The sequence below is a fragment of the Myotis brandtii genome, unplaced genomic scaffold (assembly GCF_000412655.1).
Source record: "Myotis brandtii unplaced genomic scaffold, ASM41265v1 scaffold112, whole genome shotgun sequence".
In the NCBI taxonomy this organism is placed as follows: domain Eukaryota; kingdom Metazoa; phylum Chordata; class Mammalia; order Chiroptera; family Vespertilionidae; genus Myotis; species Myotis brandtii.
In genome coordinates, this window is record NW_005353838.1 from 3,189,771 (window position 1) to 3,209,608 (window position 19,838).

The 19,838-nt window shown below is 37.6% G+C and overlaps 1 protein-coding gene across 1 annotated transcript in view; it reads right to left on the reverse strand.

Annotated features, from left to right (window-relative positions):
• LRP2 (low density lipoprotein receptor-related protein 2) overlaps positions 1-19,838 on the reverse strand; it is a 177,863-nt gene that overhangs the window by 93,089 nt on the left and 64,936 nt on the right. The window contains exons 20-32 of the mRNA XM_005857721.2: positions 18,116-18,241; positions 17,194-17,324; positions 14,254-14,391; positions 13,593-13,874; positions 12,068-12,310; positions 10,187-10,306; positions 9,978-10,094; positions 7,968-8,345; positions 6,527-6,775; positions 5,534-5,745; positions 4,604-4,788; positions 3,346-3,574; positions 1,812-1,989 (exon numbers count right to left, since the gene is read on the reverse strand). Of these exons, the coding sequence (XP_005857783.1) occupies positions 1,812-1,989; positions 3,346-3,574; positions 4,604-4,788; positions 5,534-5,745; positions 6,527-6,775; positions 7,968-8,345; positions 9,978-10,094; positions 10,187-10,306; positions 12,068-12,310; positions 13,593-13,874; positions 14,254-14,391; positions 17,194-17,324; positions 18,116-18,241 (2,588 nt within the window). The remainder of the gene's footprint in view (positions 1-1,811; positions 1,990-3,345; positions 3,575-4,603; positions 4,789-5,533; positions 5,746-6,526; positions 6,776-7,967; positions 8,346-9,977; positions 10,095-10,186; positions 10,307-12,067; positions 12,311-13,592; positions 13,875-14,253; positions 14,392-17,193; positions 17,325-18,115; positions 18,242-19,838) is intronic.

The following is a 19,838-nucleotide window of genomic DNA, read 5'->3' on the forward strand; positions in this document are numbered from 1 at the left end:
CAAGGTGTGTGTCCCTATGTGACCTTTACAATTACGCACAGTTGACCAAATTTGGTTACATAACAATCTTTTATTTTTCTAATGATGACATCTTTGTGTGTCTCTGCTCCTTGACAAGAGTGATCCTGTGTGTATCCCAAGCTCACAGGATGTTCTCCAGACCTTACATGTTCTTATTACATACCTTGTCAGATCTATTAATCCATTCATTCGCTCCAAAATGTTAAGCCTTCAGTATATACCAAACACCATTCCACACACTGGGAATACTGTAAACATGGGACAGATATTCTAGCAAAGGAGGCAGAACTAAACTCATAAATTGTGTGATTTCAGGAGGTAGAAGAGCGTAAAAGGAGAATAAATGGTGACGGAAGGACACTTGACTTGGGGTGAACACACAATACAATATGCAGATGATATATTAGAGAATTATACACCTGAAATCTGTATAATTTTATTAAGCAATGTCACCCCAATAAATTCATAATAAATAAATAACTAAATAAATAAATAAATAAATAATTGTGAGTGCCAAACCAGTGTGGTTCAGTGCTTGAGCATCGACCTAGGAACCAAGAGATCACAGTTCGATTCCTGCTCAGGGCACATGCCCAGGTTTCAAGCTTCATCCCCAGTAGGGGGCATGAAGGAAGCAGCCGATCAATGATGTTTCTCTCTCATTGATGTTTCTATCTCTCTATCCCTCTCCCTCTCTCTCTAAAAATCAATAAATATATTTTTAAGTTAAAAATATAAATAAATTGTGTGATTTCAGAATATGAGGATAAACAGCAAAATAACTATGAGAAGAGAAGGCTATTTTAGGTAGGGTGATTGAGAGCCAGCCGGAGCATTTAATAGAATCCTAAATGACATGAAGGAGCAACTGATTCGGAAATCTAGAGGAGAGATATTCCAGGCAGGGGGAAGAGCTAGTGCAAAAGTTCAGAGGTGGGGCCCGACCGGCATGGCTCCATGGTTGAGCATTGACCTATGAACCAGGAGGTCACTGTTTGATTCCAGGTCAGGTTGTGGACTCAATTCCCAGTGTGGGTGTGCAGGAGTACTCTCTCTCTCTCTCTCTCTCTCTCCCTCTCCCTTCCTCTCTGAAACCAATAAAGATATTAAAAAAGAAAAAAATATATACAATGACTTAAAGATACCATCCCTGGGAGGCAGGTGGGCCTAAGGCAGGCATAAACTATGCAAAAAGTTCAGAGGTGGGAAGTTGCCTGGTATGCTTCAGGACACAATGAAATGCAATGAAGTCCAATGTAAGTGGGAGAAGAGACCAGGGAGATAACAGGGGCCAGATTCTGAATGTGATGAGAATCCCCTACAGAGTTATGAGGAGAGAAGATTGACTTATTCCTCCCCACACTACCAAAGTCAAATGTTTAAATCACCTCTCCACCTACACCAGGCACTCCGGGAAGATGGGGTAGCCACAGCAGAGCACCTACAGGGCAATGGTGCCATAATAAATAAGTCCTAAAAATAGGTGGTAGTGATAAAAGGGACTCTGTATCTGGTCTATGCTGTATTTGTCAGCGGAGGAAATTGAGACTCAGAAAATTCACAGAAGCAGTAGCCAATTGCTAAATAAAATGATACAATTTAGACCTGCTGCTGTTACATACAAGATTTGAGTTTTCCATGGTAAATAAAATTAATGGAAATGTTAGGACAAGGGTAGTTGGTAAAGTGGAAAGGAAAATTCATTGCATTTTACATTTCCCGAATAAGTGTTTTCCAAGCTATTTTCAGGCAGAGTGTTTCTCTGTCTCACTCGATTGTCTCTCATTTACCATTCGGCTGTTTTGCAGGATGAACCGCAACAATCCCAAGAGGCTGGTGCACATTATAAATGACAACGGAATGTTGCCCTCCATGCCACTTGTTGGCTTGAGTGACCTGCTCAGTTGCTCGGTCGGTCCAGTACACCGAATCTTCAAAGACGGTCAGGGCATAGGGATGCCGCAGAATCTGCGAGGCAGAAGAGAACAATGAGATCTCGCCCAGAAATAAAAACCAAGGGGAACAAAGTAGAAAAGGATGCTGAATAGATGGTTTCCTTTAGCATGTGATCTATAATAATAAAAGCGTAATATGCAAATCGACCGAACGACCAAACAGCAGAACGACCGTCCAGATGACCACGCTAAGACACGCACTGGCACCAGGCCAGCCAAGGCGGGTGCGATGTGATTGGCTGGGGGCCCACCATCGCCCCATGATTGCCCTGCAGAGGGAGGCCCAGGCCAGGGGCTGGGCGGGCGGTCAATGCGAAGGGGGGAGGGCTCCGCGATCGCCCCAAAGAGGGAGGCCCAGGCCACCCTCTGAGGGGCAATCGATCAGGGGCTCCACGGAACCAGGGAACCAGAAGCAGAAGCGGGCAGTGCCAGGACAAGGCGGGTGTAGGCGGGGGGCAGGGCCACAAGGCAGCCAGGGCCACAGCCATGAGGGCCCTGGCAGCCGGGGCTGCAAATGCCTACCCTTGCATGAATTTCGTGCATCGGGCCTCTAGTTATTTAATAAAAACACAGGCAAGTCACTGTTCAAGAGACAGACCAAAATTATACTGCTTGACCTATCTCCCATTATACCACTCAAAATCCTTTCTCATGCATGTGTCATTTAGTCTTCATTTTTACTCTGGTAATTACACTGGGCACCCATTTACAAATGAAAGCAAAACTGAAGCACAGAAAGTGAAGTGCCGGGTCTGGGGTCCCCACCACCCCATTATCATCTCTCCTTCTCCAGTGCAATTCCCACCATCTTGTTCTGCCACTCACAGATGTACATAAATCTGATACAGCTTAGATGCATATTTTCTGAAGGTGGAGAGGCCCTCCCAGGGTCTCTTCAAGTCACAAAACTGTAAATAATGACAATCTTAAATAGAAGTCATTAATAGTTCTTTGGAAAAAAATACATTTTCTGTATTTTACCATAATTTGTGAGAATAAAATCCACAGAATTTCCTAAATAAAAATACAAAGCACATAACAGGCTATAATTAATTGAGAATGTAAATATAATTAAATTGTTACTATTTGTTTAACACTTTTTAAAGGTACAGAAGCAACAGATTAGCACCTACAGATCAACTAAATTACACAAGCAATCTGACCATGAACTAAAATAAAAATACGTATTTTCAGTTAGTAAAAAAAAAAAAAAAAAGATGGATTGGCCCTTATTCCTGTTAATATTTCCTGGATTGAGCATGCAATGTCTGTAACACAAAAATTAAGTTCTTCGTATTCTTGTTATTCTGTCTGCTTTCCACTCAGTCACTATTATAGTTTCCGGGTTTTTTCCTCACTACCAACTTACCAAATCACTGGCTATCACCTGCCTCCGATGTTGTCCATCATAGTCACAAAAATCTAAGTAATCAAGATAGGCATCCAAGAAGTAGAGCAGTTTGTTGGGGTAGTCAATAGTTAAGCCATTGGGCCATAAAATCTTGTCTTGGACAATAACAGTGCGCGAACTGCCGTCCATGCTGGCTCGCTCAATACGAGGGTGATGGCCCCAGTCAGACCAGAACATCAGATGTTCACTGTGAAAAGAAACTAGTTACCAATCGGACAGGACATATTTCAACACAGAAAAATAACTGTCATCTCAAGTAACAGAACATCATATATACACTCTACTTAAAATAACTCATTTCCAGTTCAGAATATATGCACAGAGCTTATTCTTTCCTCTGAGCATTGCAAAGGAAAACTGTAAATATGATGCAACCACAAGCCACCTAGGTGTTTTTTATAATGTTCATAAAACATGCCGTACATTATGACTCTGAAATGTCTCAATGCCGATTCATGTTTCTGTACAATCCACAAATACTGGATCTAGAAAAATCCATCTGTCCCTGACTTTCTACCCTGTCATGTTTAAGAGGGTCAATTTATTTCTCATCAGAGATTCATCATAAATTTCACTGGAATTGAATCTCTGCAATATCTAGAAGTCTGTATCACACTGAACATAATTTGCCCAACTCGTCATCCTGCAGACAAGAATCTAAGTTAGAGAATCTAAGCAAATTCAAGAGAGGAGGCCTGCAGAGGTTTCTAAGCATGTGGGAGAATTTCTTTTTCTTCCCTTTAGGAACAACAGGAAAAAATTTTCTCCCTTGTATTACATAAAAGGGAACTCTAGGAAACAACATGAAACCAAAGCAGAAAATTCTGGCTTTTATTATTATTATTTTTAATGAAACCATGAGGTATCAAAGTTACAGCAAAGCTGGCCCATCTACGGCATATTACTGTATACATTCATTAGAAACTTAATTATATAATTCTACAACAATCATGTCAATAATTGTATTGCCAAGCTAATAAATCAATGCAGTCTGAAAGTGAACAATCAATTGCCCTTGTGTACTTTATGGCAAACACTATTAAAGATAAAGAAATGATAGCAACAACCAGTTGGATGCCTACCACTTCTATAGAGAAGTTTAAACAACAGGTTATTTTAAATTTTATAATATGCATATCAGTGACATCATCCTCCTATTATTTTTCCTTCACGATAATCATGTCAGGGCAAGATCATTGAAAAAAAAAAGTCTTACCTAAGTCTGGGATCTAATGCTAGTCCCCTCGGCATTGTTACATTTTCACTAATCAGCACAGTCCTGTGGCTCCCATCCAGTTTAGAGACTTCAATTGTTTGCAGAGCATAGTTTGTCCAGTAAAGATTGCGACCCACCCAATCTACCACAAGACTTTCAGTCATGGTGGTGCCACTGTCAAGTACCTAAAGACAAAATTGAATAAAGAGTGAATTCTAAGGGGGATGGGTAATAACATGAAAATCTGGAATACGGCATCTAATTTGCTTGTGAGCATTATAAAATTTTGTCTTCCCATATAGATAACTACCTAATCAACACTACATTTTTATAGGAAAAACATACAAGATTTTGTAGAATTGATTGGACTAGTGTGTAGTTTCATTTTGGTTTCAAAGTGTTTCCAATTAACAAAAGCTCTATCCATTCTCTAAATTGGCAATCCTATGAAAATTTATAATGCCAAGGTACCAAAAGTAACATCTTGATTAAGTGCTAATGATTATAAAATAAAGTTCTAAGGGGAAAAGGAAGCATATCCATCTAAGGTCAAGAAACAAATTGGGAGATAGACTGAAAAACATAACTAAATTAAAACTATGAAAAGCAATCTCTTAACTCCCCTGGCGCTTCCTTCTGCTCTCATATACCAGAAAAAAAATTGCAAAGGGAACCTCATAGATTTTGTGAAGTCTCTACATCACGTGACCTGGAATTCAAAATAATGGATCTGCCTTCAGAGACCACTTCCTTATCTAAAACATGCATAGATTTGGAATTGTGAATGTCCAGGCCTCCTAGGTACAATACCACCCAAAGGGGAATATGAGAGCTACCTAGTACGCAGTAGGATCTTCTCTCACTGGAGAGTAATAGCAAAGAGACCCACGACAGTGGAATTAGGCCAAAGGTCAGTAGAAATGTACTTACTACTTTTCTGTCTGTTCCATTTTGAAATGCACTCCAGATTTTGCCCTGAGTTCCATCAGACCAAAAGACACGACCACTGACGGAATCAAAATCAACAGCTACAATGTGAGAACCACCCTCGATAAGTGCATAGATATTGTGGACCTGGGAGGTGATATTGTCAGCAATAATTTGGTTCTGACTAGCCACAAGTAACAGAAGACTTTCAGATGCTGTCAAAGAAGAAAATGCAAAAAGGTCACTGATTCTGGAAGAAAACAAAGCTAAAGCATCTCAAATATTTAATGAAATACTTTTGGAAACAGAGGAAGATGTAATTTCAAACTATAGTAATGGCGAAAAACAAAAATCTCTATAAAAAATGTTTTTAATCATTCCATGCCTTGCCTAAATAGTTAGCTGATTTGCACGAGTATTTAAAATAAGCTTTTTCTGAAATATTTTTCTTCCTTTAATTATATTGTCTAAATATCAATATGGAGTGAACTATACTTACATTCTTCCTATTTCTAGTTACTTTTATACTTTGCTTATCTTCTTTCCTAAATTATAGGCTTCTTGAAAGCAGGAATCATGTCAAATAATTTTTCCAAAGGCATTCAGCTGTGTCAGAGACTTCTAATTATCTCACAATATCCCCTCTACTTTGTTTTAGCCTCCTTTATTTGGTCATTTAAAGCAGCTGAATTAATATCCTAATATACAGTGTAATCACTTTCACATAATAGAAATTGAACTAATATTGAGCAAATTGAATGCATTATGCTCATTATATAAAGATATTTAAATAATGTAAAAAACATTTTGATATTATTCTAAATAATTTTAAAAAGCATCTTCTACTGTATATGTTTTGACCTCTATTTTCCAAAGTACAAGATCCATCATTTGACTCCTAATCAACATTTCCAAATATCTATATAACACATTTGATCTTAAGGTTTGGGGTATGTTGTTAACTGGAGTTAGTTCACTTTCAAGTTCAGTCATTACCTGTAACTTTGCAAGTCTTCCCATCAGTGTCTAACATGTATTCTTTATCACACCAGCACCGGAAAGAACCTCTTGTATTGTAACAATGCTGGCTACAAAAGCCTGGATTATCACATTCATCTATGTCTTCACAGGTCTTAGAATCATTAGCAAGCAGGTATCCCAATGGACATAGGCACTGAGCCCCAAAGGGCCCTTGAACACACTGGTGAGTACAACCAGCATTTAAATTTGAGCAGCTCTCCTGGTCTAGAATAAAGAAAGAGAATAAGAAAGGGGAAAAGTGAGGAATCTTTGCTTCTTTGGTTCACCCTGCTGCAAATATTTGTCATATAGTCTAGGGCTACCTTTAGCATAATACCCAGGTAAGAGCTGAGAGCAGCACTCACTTGCATGAACTCCGCAGGCTAGTCAGTGTCTGCTCTGATAGACCTAAGGATTTACTATCCTTCACATCCATTGGACTTGGACCACTTTCTTCGCTACGCCCCTCTATTATAATTTCATTTAGTCCAATGTGAGAAACTTGGGGAAATATTGGTGACATCAAGAAACACAACTGTCATTGATCAAGCATGCAAAGACACCTAACTTCTCATTTGCTTTCTGTTATTCTTCTACCCATATAGAAATAGAAGATAAGACTGACATTATGAACAAGGGCTGGAAGGTTTATGAAAGTGAATAAATGGAAGGGGAAAGGCAGCTGGAACACTAGAGAGCACAGGTCCACAAATATCATTCTTTAGTTTCAGGGCCAAAACATCAATGCCTGAAGCCACCCAAACATAGCTCACATGCCTGGGAATGCAAATGCCCTCTATTTCCATGTAACTTATTATAAGAGTGATGGTACAAAACATGCACTAGAAGGGGAAGTAAGTCAAATTGATTAGAACATTTTCAGCACAAACACAACACATATAAAATCATAAAAAGAAAAAATACTTTGCAATCGTACCTGGCTGAGGTTCATCTGAGAGTGAGCATTGATTAAAGAGGGAAGAAAGAAAGGACAGTAATTAGGATTACATGCCAATCACAGAATTCTAATCACAGCAAACACAAATCCCTGGACTTCATTTGTTTTGTGGCAAGTTCTGATTGAAATTAGAAAATATTAAAGTTAGAAACTTTTGAGTCCATTACCAATAGAACCAAATTTAATTAGAGAATCTAATGGCCTCAGTTAGATTTATTTTTTTAATGATTACATAAAAAGAAGTACAAACACAGAACCAAATGCAAAGGATTTAATGAGAAATATTATCCAGTGATGATTTATTTGAATCATGATGCTTATCCCTACACAGATATGAACTCAGAGAGGAACTGAAATCCCTTCCTCAAAAGCTACATGGTGATTATGACAATGGTGATGCACAGCAGGCTGCTGGTCAGAATGAACTGATGGCCAGTAAACTGTGGTCAGGGAACTTACTGCAAAGTGGGGATTCATCTGTCCCATTGGGGCAGTCAGAGACGCCATCACATACTGCAGTCAGATTCACACAGATGCTATGGCCAGGGCACTGCCATTGCCAATTGGGACAGTGAAAGGCTTGAGTAGGGCAGTCCTTCTCGTCACTCATATCCCTGCAGTCATTGTCCCCATCACAGACCCACTCTTTGTGGATGCAGTTTCCATTGGCACAAAGAAAATGGGATGGAGAGCAGGTCTTGAGCACACAGCCATTGTGCTCATCAGATCCATGGATGCAGTCTGGATGCCCATCACACTCCCAGATCCCAGGAATGCAGAGACCATCTGATTGGCACTGAAATTCATCTTGGTGGCACATACCGGGAGGCCTGGTTGCTAAAAGAAAAGCATGGGGGAGATAGGCTTGTGAATGCAATTTATAACTCCTTTTATATAATCCCTATAGGAAATGGTTTTGGATCAATGATAGGTTTATAATAATGACTAAAATAAATATTAAAATGTAAAAATGATACACAGTGTATCCTCCAACATTGTGGTAAATAGAAATCTTTATGTGTCTGATTAGTTGATCTGACAACAAAGAACATGATGCACAGCTCTTGAATAGAAGATAAATTCCCTCCGTCAAAAGAACATTCTATTTCCTGCATTTCTTATGTTCATTCAATTACAGAATAAGTCATAAAATACAGCTGTCTCTTTATTAAAGAATCACCAGAGCACTTCAATTGTACTTAATTAGCTATGGTTACTTTGAATTTCATGTGTTCAATAATACATTTGGATGTCATAATTATTCCTCAAATAAGCTGTATCCGATTAAACCAGCACACATTAAGCAAAAGGTGACAGTAATCCCTTAATTCTTTGCAAAGTTTCCACTGTTCATCAAGTAATTCTTGAGAGATAAGAACTGTCTCCCTATTTCACAGAGATAAGCCCTCATAACCCTAACCCCCCAGGAACCTAGAAAGGCAACAGCAAGTCATTAGTACCTGGAACTGTAACCTCAGATCATCACAGAAGTCTATGTTTTCAATGTGACATAGGAAAATCAGTGACTAAGAATTTCTGGGTGTGTTGCACACCTATAAAGCATGTAACCATTTTATTTAACTTTTCTTTTTATCCATAGATTTAAGCACTTCTTTTCTGATTGAGTAGAATTGACAGAAACCTACTTTTTAGGGTCCAAAATACCACTATTCAAAAAAATACCATTATTCAAAAAAATGACTACTTCACTGACAATTTTTTTACAAGTTTAAAATCCACGTAACACAAAAAGTAGGCAATTGCAAACACTGTTCATTATAGGTTTCCAGCCTTTGTAGACTGTAGGTCTATCAATTTATATTCCACAAAGTTTTCCTTGAACCCTCTGAGCAGTAGGAATTTCAATTCTCTGAGCCTTCGTAGAATTTTATCTGCATCATTTCTAAGGCCCTTCTAACTAACCACCTTGCTTTATTATCTCTTACTTTCTATAATTACTCTTACTAGACTTTACAGACAAATACTTAACATACATATCTTAGCAGATATTCAACCAAAAAACACTGAAAGAATAAATTCATTAGAGTCAATATCTAATTCTGCTCCATATCACATCCATACCATGATTTGACTCTATATTGAAATTTAAAAGAAACCATTAAAACACCTTTTTATATGCTAAGTCTCAAAAAATTGAGACACACTAATTTGGGATAACCTAGAAAAACTTAGTAGTAAAAGCAAAAATATCTAAGAAATGGTTAAACTACCTAAGAAACTATGTGAAAGTTCCCATTTATACAACTAATTCATGAATCATAAATCATTACTTGGTAATGTGTTGGCAACTTCATTATTTGTTTAATACTGCATTCCTTCGACAATACTTTGTAATTCAGACTGTCTTCCCTCCAGTTTGTCTGAGCTAGAGAAAATCTGTGGTAATATCAATGCTGATAGAATGAAGTGATTCCTTTATCTGAAACATGCTGGGTCTATGGTACTTACGACAGTCTTTCTCATCAGAGTGGTCGCTGCAGTCAAAAACACCATCACAATGATAGACGTTGCTAATACACTTATTCTCACTGGCACATTTGAATTGAGAAGCAGTGCAATTAATTACTAAGAATGAAAGAAAGAAAGCATTAGAAATCAGCTCAATGAGACGGGGATTTTTCTAAACAGCATGAATAAAAAGATAGCAATCCTCTTACCACAACCATTCTCATCAGATCCATCAACACAGTCCTTGTCCCCATCACAGACATAAGCCAGGTCAATACACCGATGGTCAGGGCAATGAAACTGACTAGGCAGGCATGTCGCTGTAAAGTCTAATATCATCCGAAAACAAAGCCAAATAACAGTTTATTTCTTGTTCAATGTGTAGCAGAGCCAAATTGAAAAATGCTAAAGAAATAGATGTTATTTTAATTGTACGTGTTCAAAATTCCTTCAACTTAGCCACATTGCCAAAGTCAAACCAGCAAGAGCACTCAAAATTAAGACAGTTTTTTTAAAAAAGGAATAAAAAGACTATAGGTGAATCTCAGAAGGAAGGGAGAGGGAGAGGAAAGGAATTAACTAAAGAACTTATATGCAAATATTCATAATGAATCAACACAGACAATAGTGCAGTGAAGGCCTGGGGAGGGGGCAGAAGCAGGGTGGAGGGGATCAATGGGGAAAAAAGGGAGATGCCTGTAATATTTTCAACAATGAAGATAAATTTAAATAGTAATATTAATAATAATAAATAAATAAACTAGGCCAGTGGTGGGCAAATGCGGCTCTTTGGCCCCTTGAGTGTGGTTCTTCCACAAAATACCGACTTCTGTGCATGGGCCACGAAGTTTCAATCGCACTGTACATGCGCGCCCGCACGTGGTATTTTGTGGAAGAGCTACACTCAAGGGGCCAAAGAGCCGCATGTGGCTTGCGAGCTGCAGTTTGCCGACCACTGAACTAGGCTATAAAAAAATATCATGGGCAAAGTCAAAAACAGTGATTACACCCTGAAAAGCAGACCACACTTAGAAAGTTAGCATCATGGGTTTGGACTAGGCTACACTTCATGATTACTAGTAAGTCCAGGACTCCACCAAAGCTAAGCAATGGAGCCCAACTAGGCAGCATTTATTAGCCTGACCTTCATGCTAGTAGCAATAGAGTATATAGACTGATCATGATAACTGGATTTAATCCAGAGTCTAATCAGAACAATTCTAAAAACCGAGGACCTGCTTTGCTGAAGAGACCCAGCCTTAGAATCGAGTGTGCTGGCTGCCCATCCACTGATGAAGTTGTATTAAATATCCCATTTAATAAAGAGCTAATATGGTAATTAGACCGAACAGCAGGATGACCGTCCAGACGACCTTCCAGACAAAGCTGGGGTTACGAGGGCCATCCTAGGCTGCAAGGGGCCGCAAGGGGCTGCGAGGGCAGAGCCCCTTGCATGAATTTTGTGCATCGGGCCTCTAGTAGACTTATAAAATTTGAAAGCCAGAAGGGATCTCAAAGCTCATCTATTCCAGAAGGAAAGTGACTTGCCTAGTCATGCAACCAAAACTAGAATTTAGTCCAGGGAAGTTTACTCCACTTTAAACTATTATCAAAGACGTGACAACCTAAAGAAAATTAGAACTGGCAAGATAAAAAGCAGATGGGTAAGATCAGTGGTCATTTAAATGTTCTGTGCCTCTATATTCTATTGCCTTCTTCAGTATCAAATGAAAAGAAAAACAAGAGTAAAATATCTGGGTATGTTTATATGATTTAGGGGGGAAAAAACAAATTTGTTTTAAATATCTGAATAGTTAGTCGAGAGATCTTTTTCAGTTTCTATCTGGGTATTAGACATCAGAGATAGTCCTCATTTTGCTTCCAAAAAACTCAATATTTAGGAGGAGTTTAAGCCTCCCATATCTTTGCTCTATAGCCTTTTAATACAAGGATCGACAGACAGAATAACAGTAGCTAAGATACAGTGAAAAGTGTGTGAGCCTTAGAGAGAAGTATGCAAGGCCTACTGATGGTTTAAATCTATTTACTAGGATGATCAATCAACCACGAGAAATCCATTCAAAACTTACTGCAGTGCTTCTCATCAGATCCATCCCCACAATCATTATCTGTGTCACAGACCCAGTTGAAGGAGATGCAGAGGTGATTATCACAGGTGAAGTAAGATGCAGGGCAGGAGGTGAGTTCATGGGTGGGGCAGTTCTGCTCATCACTGCCATCCACACAGTCACTGTGCTTGTCACAGCGCCAGTGTCCAGGGATGCACTCTCCTCCGAGGTCACAGGTGAACGCTGACGGTGAGCAGGAATTATCTATAACAGAAACAAATTCATCATGAAGACACTTGATCTTACAGTCTTTTATATGAGTTCTTGCCTTGTAAAGGCCCAATTCTTCTCCTTTTTCAATAGGAACATTATGCAAAATAAGGAGAAATGTGCGTCATTCAAATGTTCCTTCTCCTTTCCCTCCTCCTCCTCCTCATCATCATCATCTGGCATTTACTTAACAATGATCATATTCCAGGCACTTTTCTATATGCTTTATGTTTTTTTCTCTCTCTTAATCCTTACAAGAATACAGTGATGTACACATAATTATTTGCATTTTACAGATGAGGAAACTGAGGCTCTGAGAGATTTAGGAATCTGCCCAGGACTAAAGCATAAAGTGTGACTTTAAGGCCCGCCCTTTACTTTTAAACTTATTTCCTCCAGTAACAATTTCAAATTCGGTGTACACATTGCATGGTGTTGAAGAAGATGGCCAAAAATATGTAAAATAAAGATTGTTTATGGAACACACACACACACACACACACACAAATCTCAGTCTACAGAAAGCTTGACAGTGTATCATTTGAAAAATGCAAATTAATAAAATGCTCCAGTAAAAATCTGCACTTTTAGAAAGAGGAAAATAATACACAAAAGGAAGAAAATTTTAGAAATTTCAGAAAAATGGGCATGTTCATTTTTCAAATGTCACTCTTCTTTTTCTCTAAAAAGACACAAGTTATTATTACTATTAATCTCACTTTGATAGAAATTTCTGAGATTTCAACAGTCCACTATCTTTTATTTTTTTTAATGGAATACTTTTGTATTTTTTAATACCATTTATTAAGCTCCAAAATTTATAAACTAGATTACCATAAAAAGAAAAATACAAAAATAGAGAGCACCATTTCATTCCTAATTCATTTTATACCAAAGGAGGAGAGGGTGGAATACAGCCCATGAGATTTTCAAAAGCTATTAGTATAGGTACCTATTCTGTGATAACATTATCTCAGACACTAAAGATTCTATCTTTAGTTTGTTTTTATTTGACTTTTTGAGAAGCTTGACAACATGTGAAAACTCTGCATTGGCCCAACAGCCAATGTCAAAAAAATATATTTTACTGAAGGTGGTCCAAATCAATGTGAGAAATCATTTGCAACATTATCTATGAATGATATTTATTGTTCAGCTTCCTAACATTTGAAATCTTTCAAAATACTTTTTCCCATAGAGATAACCCATGTTTTCTTGTTAAGCCCGCTTCTTTCTATTCATCCCAGAAATTATCTCCAGCCTATAAGCTACTTACTAGACGTGCCACATAGGTGCTCATCGCTGTTATCATGACAGTCATCAATGCCATCACAGCGGTAGTAGCTGGGCACACATCTGCCATTGTTACACGGGAAGGAAAAGGAGCCACATTGCTCCAAGGGCGGTTCATGGGACGGGTCTTCCACGCACGTCAAGTGATTAGAAGTCAGGCTCATTCCATAGGGACAACCACACACCCGCTGGAAATTTGGCACTGGGAAGCAGAAGTGGCTGCAGTCCCCATTCGGGTGGGTGGGTCGATTACAATAGTTAGAACCTGAAAAAGCAATGTCCAGAGATAGCGAGTTAATCACATTTCCATTAGGTTGACCACAGGTATGGTTTGTGAAGAAAAACAAATGGGAAAGAAAACTTTTCAGACCCAATATCTAAAAGTACCTTCCTCTTGGAAATCAGCATGCCAAACATAACATTCAATATGAAAACAGAAAAGTGCTAAAATGTATTTCTTCCAGCAACACTCTTAGAATTAGCAGAGTTGAACAGAGATTTTTTTAAGTCTTGCAGCATTAAACTATCTGGGTGATAGGAATATAAAACTATCAATATCAATATGAAGTAATAAGTACTTAAAGAAAAAAAGGATCTACTGTATTAAATACATCCATAGAAAAGAGCGTGGCGGTCTCACTCACCAATCTGGATACTGTCATCATATGATTTCACATGCATTATATTACTGATGCCACTTCGGATAACCGTCATCTCTCCACCATCCGTTTTCCTGACTCGAACAATAGCACCCAGTCTCCAGTCAGTAAAAAATACATAGTCTAAGAAGAAACACGGGTGATTAGTATTTTTGTCACAGCTCACTTTTAAATCACCTAAAAATATGCAATAGGTTTGTAATGCTTCTTGCAAATGTCAGAAGCTTCTCCCATAAATACCTGTAATATGTTTGAGTAGTCATTTTCCATGACTTGTTACTCTCTAAAAAGGACTCTTCATGAGCCTGTATATTTATTAGTACTAGGGTTCATATTCAGGCAGACATGGATGGAGTATTGTGATGGCATTTAATAGCAGTTAGGTTTAGACTTCCATGAGTGAAAGTAAAACATTAAGAAACCTCAGGATTCTTCTAGAGAACACTGGAGGGTGCCCCATAAGACTGAGTTCTTATCCAGCTAAAGGACTAACCTGATCAGTGCTCCTGGGCAAATACTTAACTGTGTGAAGGCTCATTTTCCTTTGAAAACTAAGGCAATAGACTATAAATCATCTCTAAGCTTCCTTCCAGGTCAAAAATTCCATATCCCATGTCTTAGTGACAATATATTTTTTAAAAAAAAACATTTTACACTCAGTTTTAATAAAAACTGTTGAAAAAGAAAAGTACCTATCTAGTCCAAAAAGGAACTTTCAAGATATGTTTGGGGGTCAATAAAAATTATCCACAGAAGTATGCCTATGTTTACAACCACATTAATGTTCCAAGAAACTCAAAATAGTAAGATAAAAATCATGTAAGATTCTTAACATCAAAAATTTAATCATATTCACTTTACACTACCAAAGCAGAAAAGTAAACATACACATTTTGATAGTTTCTAACAAGAATTAAATCAAAGTGGCTTTTCTCTTTAACAACAGTGTAACTAACTAAAAATTCCAACTAACCAGATAATGACTGAGATGACACAAATTTTATCATTAGACCTTTTTTCCTTATCTATGGTCTAATCAATGACTCATCAGTCCCTGGACTCACTAAATATTATCTGGGCTGACTGGCAATCTCAGTCCCCCCACTCATGAAGGAATTTTACTATTTTACTACACTTAAATAGACAAGAAATCCAATAAACCTTTCAGTCCTGTGTGGTGTGACCATCAAGCAAATCTAGCCTTTGTTAGAAAGATGTATAATTTCCAGAGTTGCACAATAAAAGAAATTTCCATAAGACAGTCCCAATAAAGGGCTGTGTTGGAAGAAACTATTTATTATTATTATTATTATTATTATTATTACTATTATTATTTTGAGAATGCTGTGCTCTCATGGGTTTGCACTCAAAATTTTTTTCACTCTGATGAAACCAAAAGTCACTGCAAATGCATTTTTATTCAATCCCAGAACATTCCAGCAAAGAGCAGATAAAATTTAACATTTTCATAATGTTCCTGTGTAACAGCAAATATCATTATTGAAAAGGGAGTGAATCTATGGAGGGGGTGAATATAATTGACTCATCAAAAATCTCATAAAAGCATTGCTTAAATACTTTTAAATACCATGCACTCCTCCACAGATAAACAGACAGCAGGATGGACTACGCAATATATTTACTAGCTATTCATTCCACACTATATGCATGTGAGAAAGTCTTTGATTTATATTCAGTGTCTAGCTTTTTTTTAAGCACTGTGCTAATTATTCAGAGTAGGAGGTTTCAACCAGGGACACAACTAGCATTATGGGTAAGGCCTTTGGTTGATCACAAAAGGGCACCCCCCAAACTAGACTACTTATGATTTGTCAAACAAAACCGGGGTAGATTTTAGTCTCTCCTCACCCTCTTGGCCTGGCCGTTGAAGCTATGCAATTATTCAAAGAACCATGTCTAAATAAATCTCCAGTTTTATGTGCCAAGCTACATTCTTATTCCCAGCAACTCAACTCAAAATTGCATGCCTACTACACTCGAAAGTGGAGTTGAGCCCTGGCTAGTGTTCTCAGTGGTTAGAGCACTGGCCCCTGCATGGAAGGGTCATGGGTTCGATTCCCAGTCAAGGGCATGTACCTAGGTTGCAGGTTCGATCCTGCATGCAGAAGGCAACCAATCAATGTGTCTCTTACATCGGTGTTTCTCTCTCTCTCTCTTTACCCCTCCCTCCCTCCCTTCCACTCTCTCTAAAAATCAATGGGAAAAATATCCTTGGGTGAGGGTTAACAAAAACCAAAACACACAAAAAAATATTTTTAAAAAAAGAGGGTCAAAGGGGGGAAATAAAGAGGACATATGCGATACTTTCAACAATAAATATGTTTAAAAAAAGAGGAAAGCTGAGAGAAGGAAAACTGATACATTAGTGTGATCACTGTTAACATTTCTATATAACAAAGATGATGTTACCCAATACTGTGACTAAAAAGCTTCAGTTATTCAGTGAGTATACAGTTGATGAATATATATAATAGTTTTTCCACAAAAATTCTGAAGAGGTTCTTGCAACCATCAGAGAATGAAATGATACAGTGTTACTACAGCTGTTGCTGTTTTATTCTTCAAAATGATGAAGGCCGTAATTTACTATTTCTTTGTTTAATATTTATATAATAAAGTACTTGGTATGTTAAATTGATTAATATGTGTATTCTATAATGTGCTATACCCATACAAGTTGTCAATATTATTATCTAACAGTATCATAAACAAAAAATACACTCTAAAAGTGAACTATTCAATCAAAAAACCAAGCATTTTGTCTATATATAATAGCAGCATTTTCATTTTTGTATTCTAAAGTGAGATTTACCAGAATTGTGAGACTGCTAAATGAGGGCGAGTCTGCTATTACAACTTTCGAAGGATAAAAGCAGCACACACTTTTATCACTTCAGAACATACCTTGAAAGACGGTAAGTCCAAATGGGTGTGTCATCTGCTGTATATGGCCCAGGACTCGTCTGTCTAAACCATCAAAGGTGCTGTGCTCAATTTTATCAAATAAGGCATCTACCCAGTACAATCGTAAAGCACTAAAATAATAAAGTATTTAGTTGTTATCCAGAAAATAGCAAATGAGGGTATTCAAAAACAGTATGTTCCATTGACACATTTAATAAACATTTTTTAAATAAATTATACTCAATAAAATTCAAGTTTTATGCATCCCCCCCCCCAAAAAAAAGATATAGCTACTTTTATGTAGTGATTTTCAATTAAGTGTCTTATAAAACTTGAAATGTTGTCGAGTTAGGAATTTTTCTCCTTGTTAAATAAATAAATGAAGAAAAATATTGGTAGCTAATTATGTTTGAAAAGTTAAATACATTTCTTCCCTTTTTTCTCCTATAAACTACTTTGGCATATCTGTAAGCTTATTTACCTTGTCACTTTTTCCAATATTCCTAAATAGATCATCAATTTTTTGAGAACTATATCTACTTCAAAAATTCTCCCAGAGTAAATATAGACAAATATACATTTGATTGACACCAAAGATTTCCTAGCCTCAAGATGCTCCCTCTAACAATTACACATGACCTCCATTTCATCAAATCCCTATCCTACTTCTAATGAGGTTTAGGCCTTATCTCCTCCATACTGACCTTCTACAAGGTCATATCATTCTGCTCCTTTAGCAATTTCCTCAGAATATTCATGAATGTGGTAGTTTTTGTCCCAGCAGAAACTGGTGTCTTTTATGTTGTTACTAGGGACCCAGTACACAAATTTGTGCACCTTGAAAGGAACTGTGGGCTGAGAGGCTCTGGTGGGCACAGGGGCGGGCTTGGGAACTCAGTAATTTGGGATGATTCCTACTTACCCCCAATCAATGGCCAATCCATTGGGCCATCCAAGAGTAGTATTTACTATAGGCAAAAGGTTAGATCCATCACCCCACGCTCTCATAATTTTAGCAGGACGGAACCAATCAGTAAAGAATATATACCTAGAAAAAGCAGTGATAAATCAAAGATGTTAACACTGGGATATATTACATACCTTAGAAAGATTTAGCACAAGCACAGATTCTCCAGGGACTTGCTGCAGATAATTTCATTTTCTTTATATGCTATTAGGCTTCCATGGGGAGAGGGGGGCAAGTATCTGTTTCTTAAGCATATTTAGTATACAACTGATCTAATTCTTAACTAAAGGTTCAGTTTTCAATATATCACCAAGTTCACAAAGACAAATAACATGAAATGGACATCCAGAGCAGAGCCACTGTACCAGACATAGGACCTACAATTATGTCATCAAGTAGATTTTTTTTTAAAGACACAAATTTAAGTTACATTTTAAATATTCCATGTTGTTCAAATGAAATAATAAGCTGTGAGCAAGAAAATGATTTTCTCTCTGGATTTAACATCCTGGATCCACTACATCACTCTTCAGTCATCTTCCACGAGGAACAGATTAATTTGTAGGCAAGCATTTCATCCCTAATGAAAATGACTCTTAAACATTATCTTACTCAGAACAACTCTTTTTATTCTAAGGAGCAGCAAAAAGATAAGTTTCGGGTGGGGGAGGAGGGGTTTTTCTTTCATAAGAGCCTTAGGAATTAAAATTTCTGAAATATGATTTCATATTATTTAAATGGAGTCATTAAGAAAGGAATGTAACAGCTTTTAAAAACCAAATGCCAAAAATTTAGTTTAACATAAATTCATTCAAAAATCAACAATTTAACTCTCTAGTCTATAGGGTAATAAAATTTCTTATCAATAATATTGGTTTTCTTGTGTTTATTTCATAAGAAGATTAAAATATAAAATATCCTAGAGACAGCATACAGAGTTATTAGACACAGGCTTTCCAGTCAAACAGGAATTTAAATATTACCTGTTGCTTAAAAAGTGTGGAACCCTCACCATGATTGAGCATTGACCTATGAACCACAATTCCTGTCAGGGCACATGCTCAGGTTGCAGGTTCGATCACAGTAGGAGGCATGCAGGAGACAACCTATCATTGATTTTTCTCTCCCTCTCCCTCTCCCTCTCCCTCTCTCTTCTTCTCTGAAATCTTTAAAAACATATATATTTTTTACTTTATATCTCTCTGAGCCTCAGATTAATTATCTCTAAAACAGGCATTATATATACCCCACTCACAAACTAGCTTTTGGATTAGATGACATTATACATGTACAGTGCTCACTATGTGCCAAGTGAACAAAGCTTTAGTGAATTATCAGTCTTTTTTTCTTCTGTTGTTCCATTCAAATACAACAGGTGCTGGGACTTGGATGGTCTTATGGTGGTGTAGTGTGGCAGGATTCCAAGCAGGCCCACCCAGGACCACCTTGCAGACCCAGACCCATGCTAGGTACCAGCAGGGGCCTATGGCACCCCACCAGCTCCTTGCTCTGCATTAGGTGAACTTGGGTGAGTTTTCTTGGAATTTTGGACCTCCCTGTCTTAAAGTAAGGGGCCAGTTTTGTCTGAGCTGTCTTTTTCTCCAAAAAATCCCTGAGGTGGAGCTAAAGGTTAAGGATTAAGAGAACATAGACTAAAGATAAGAGTCAAGATAACTGG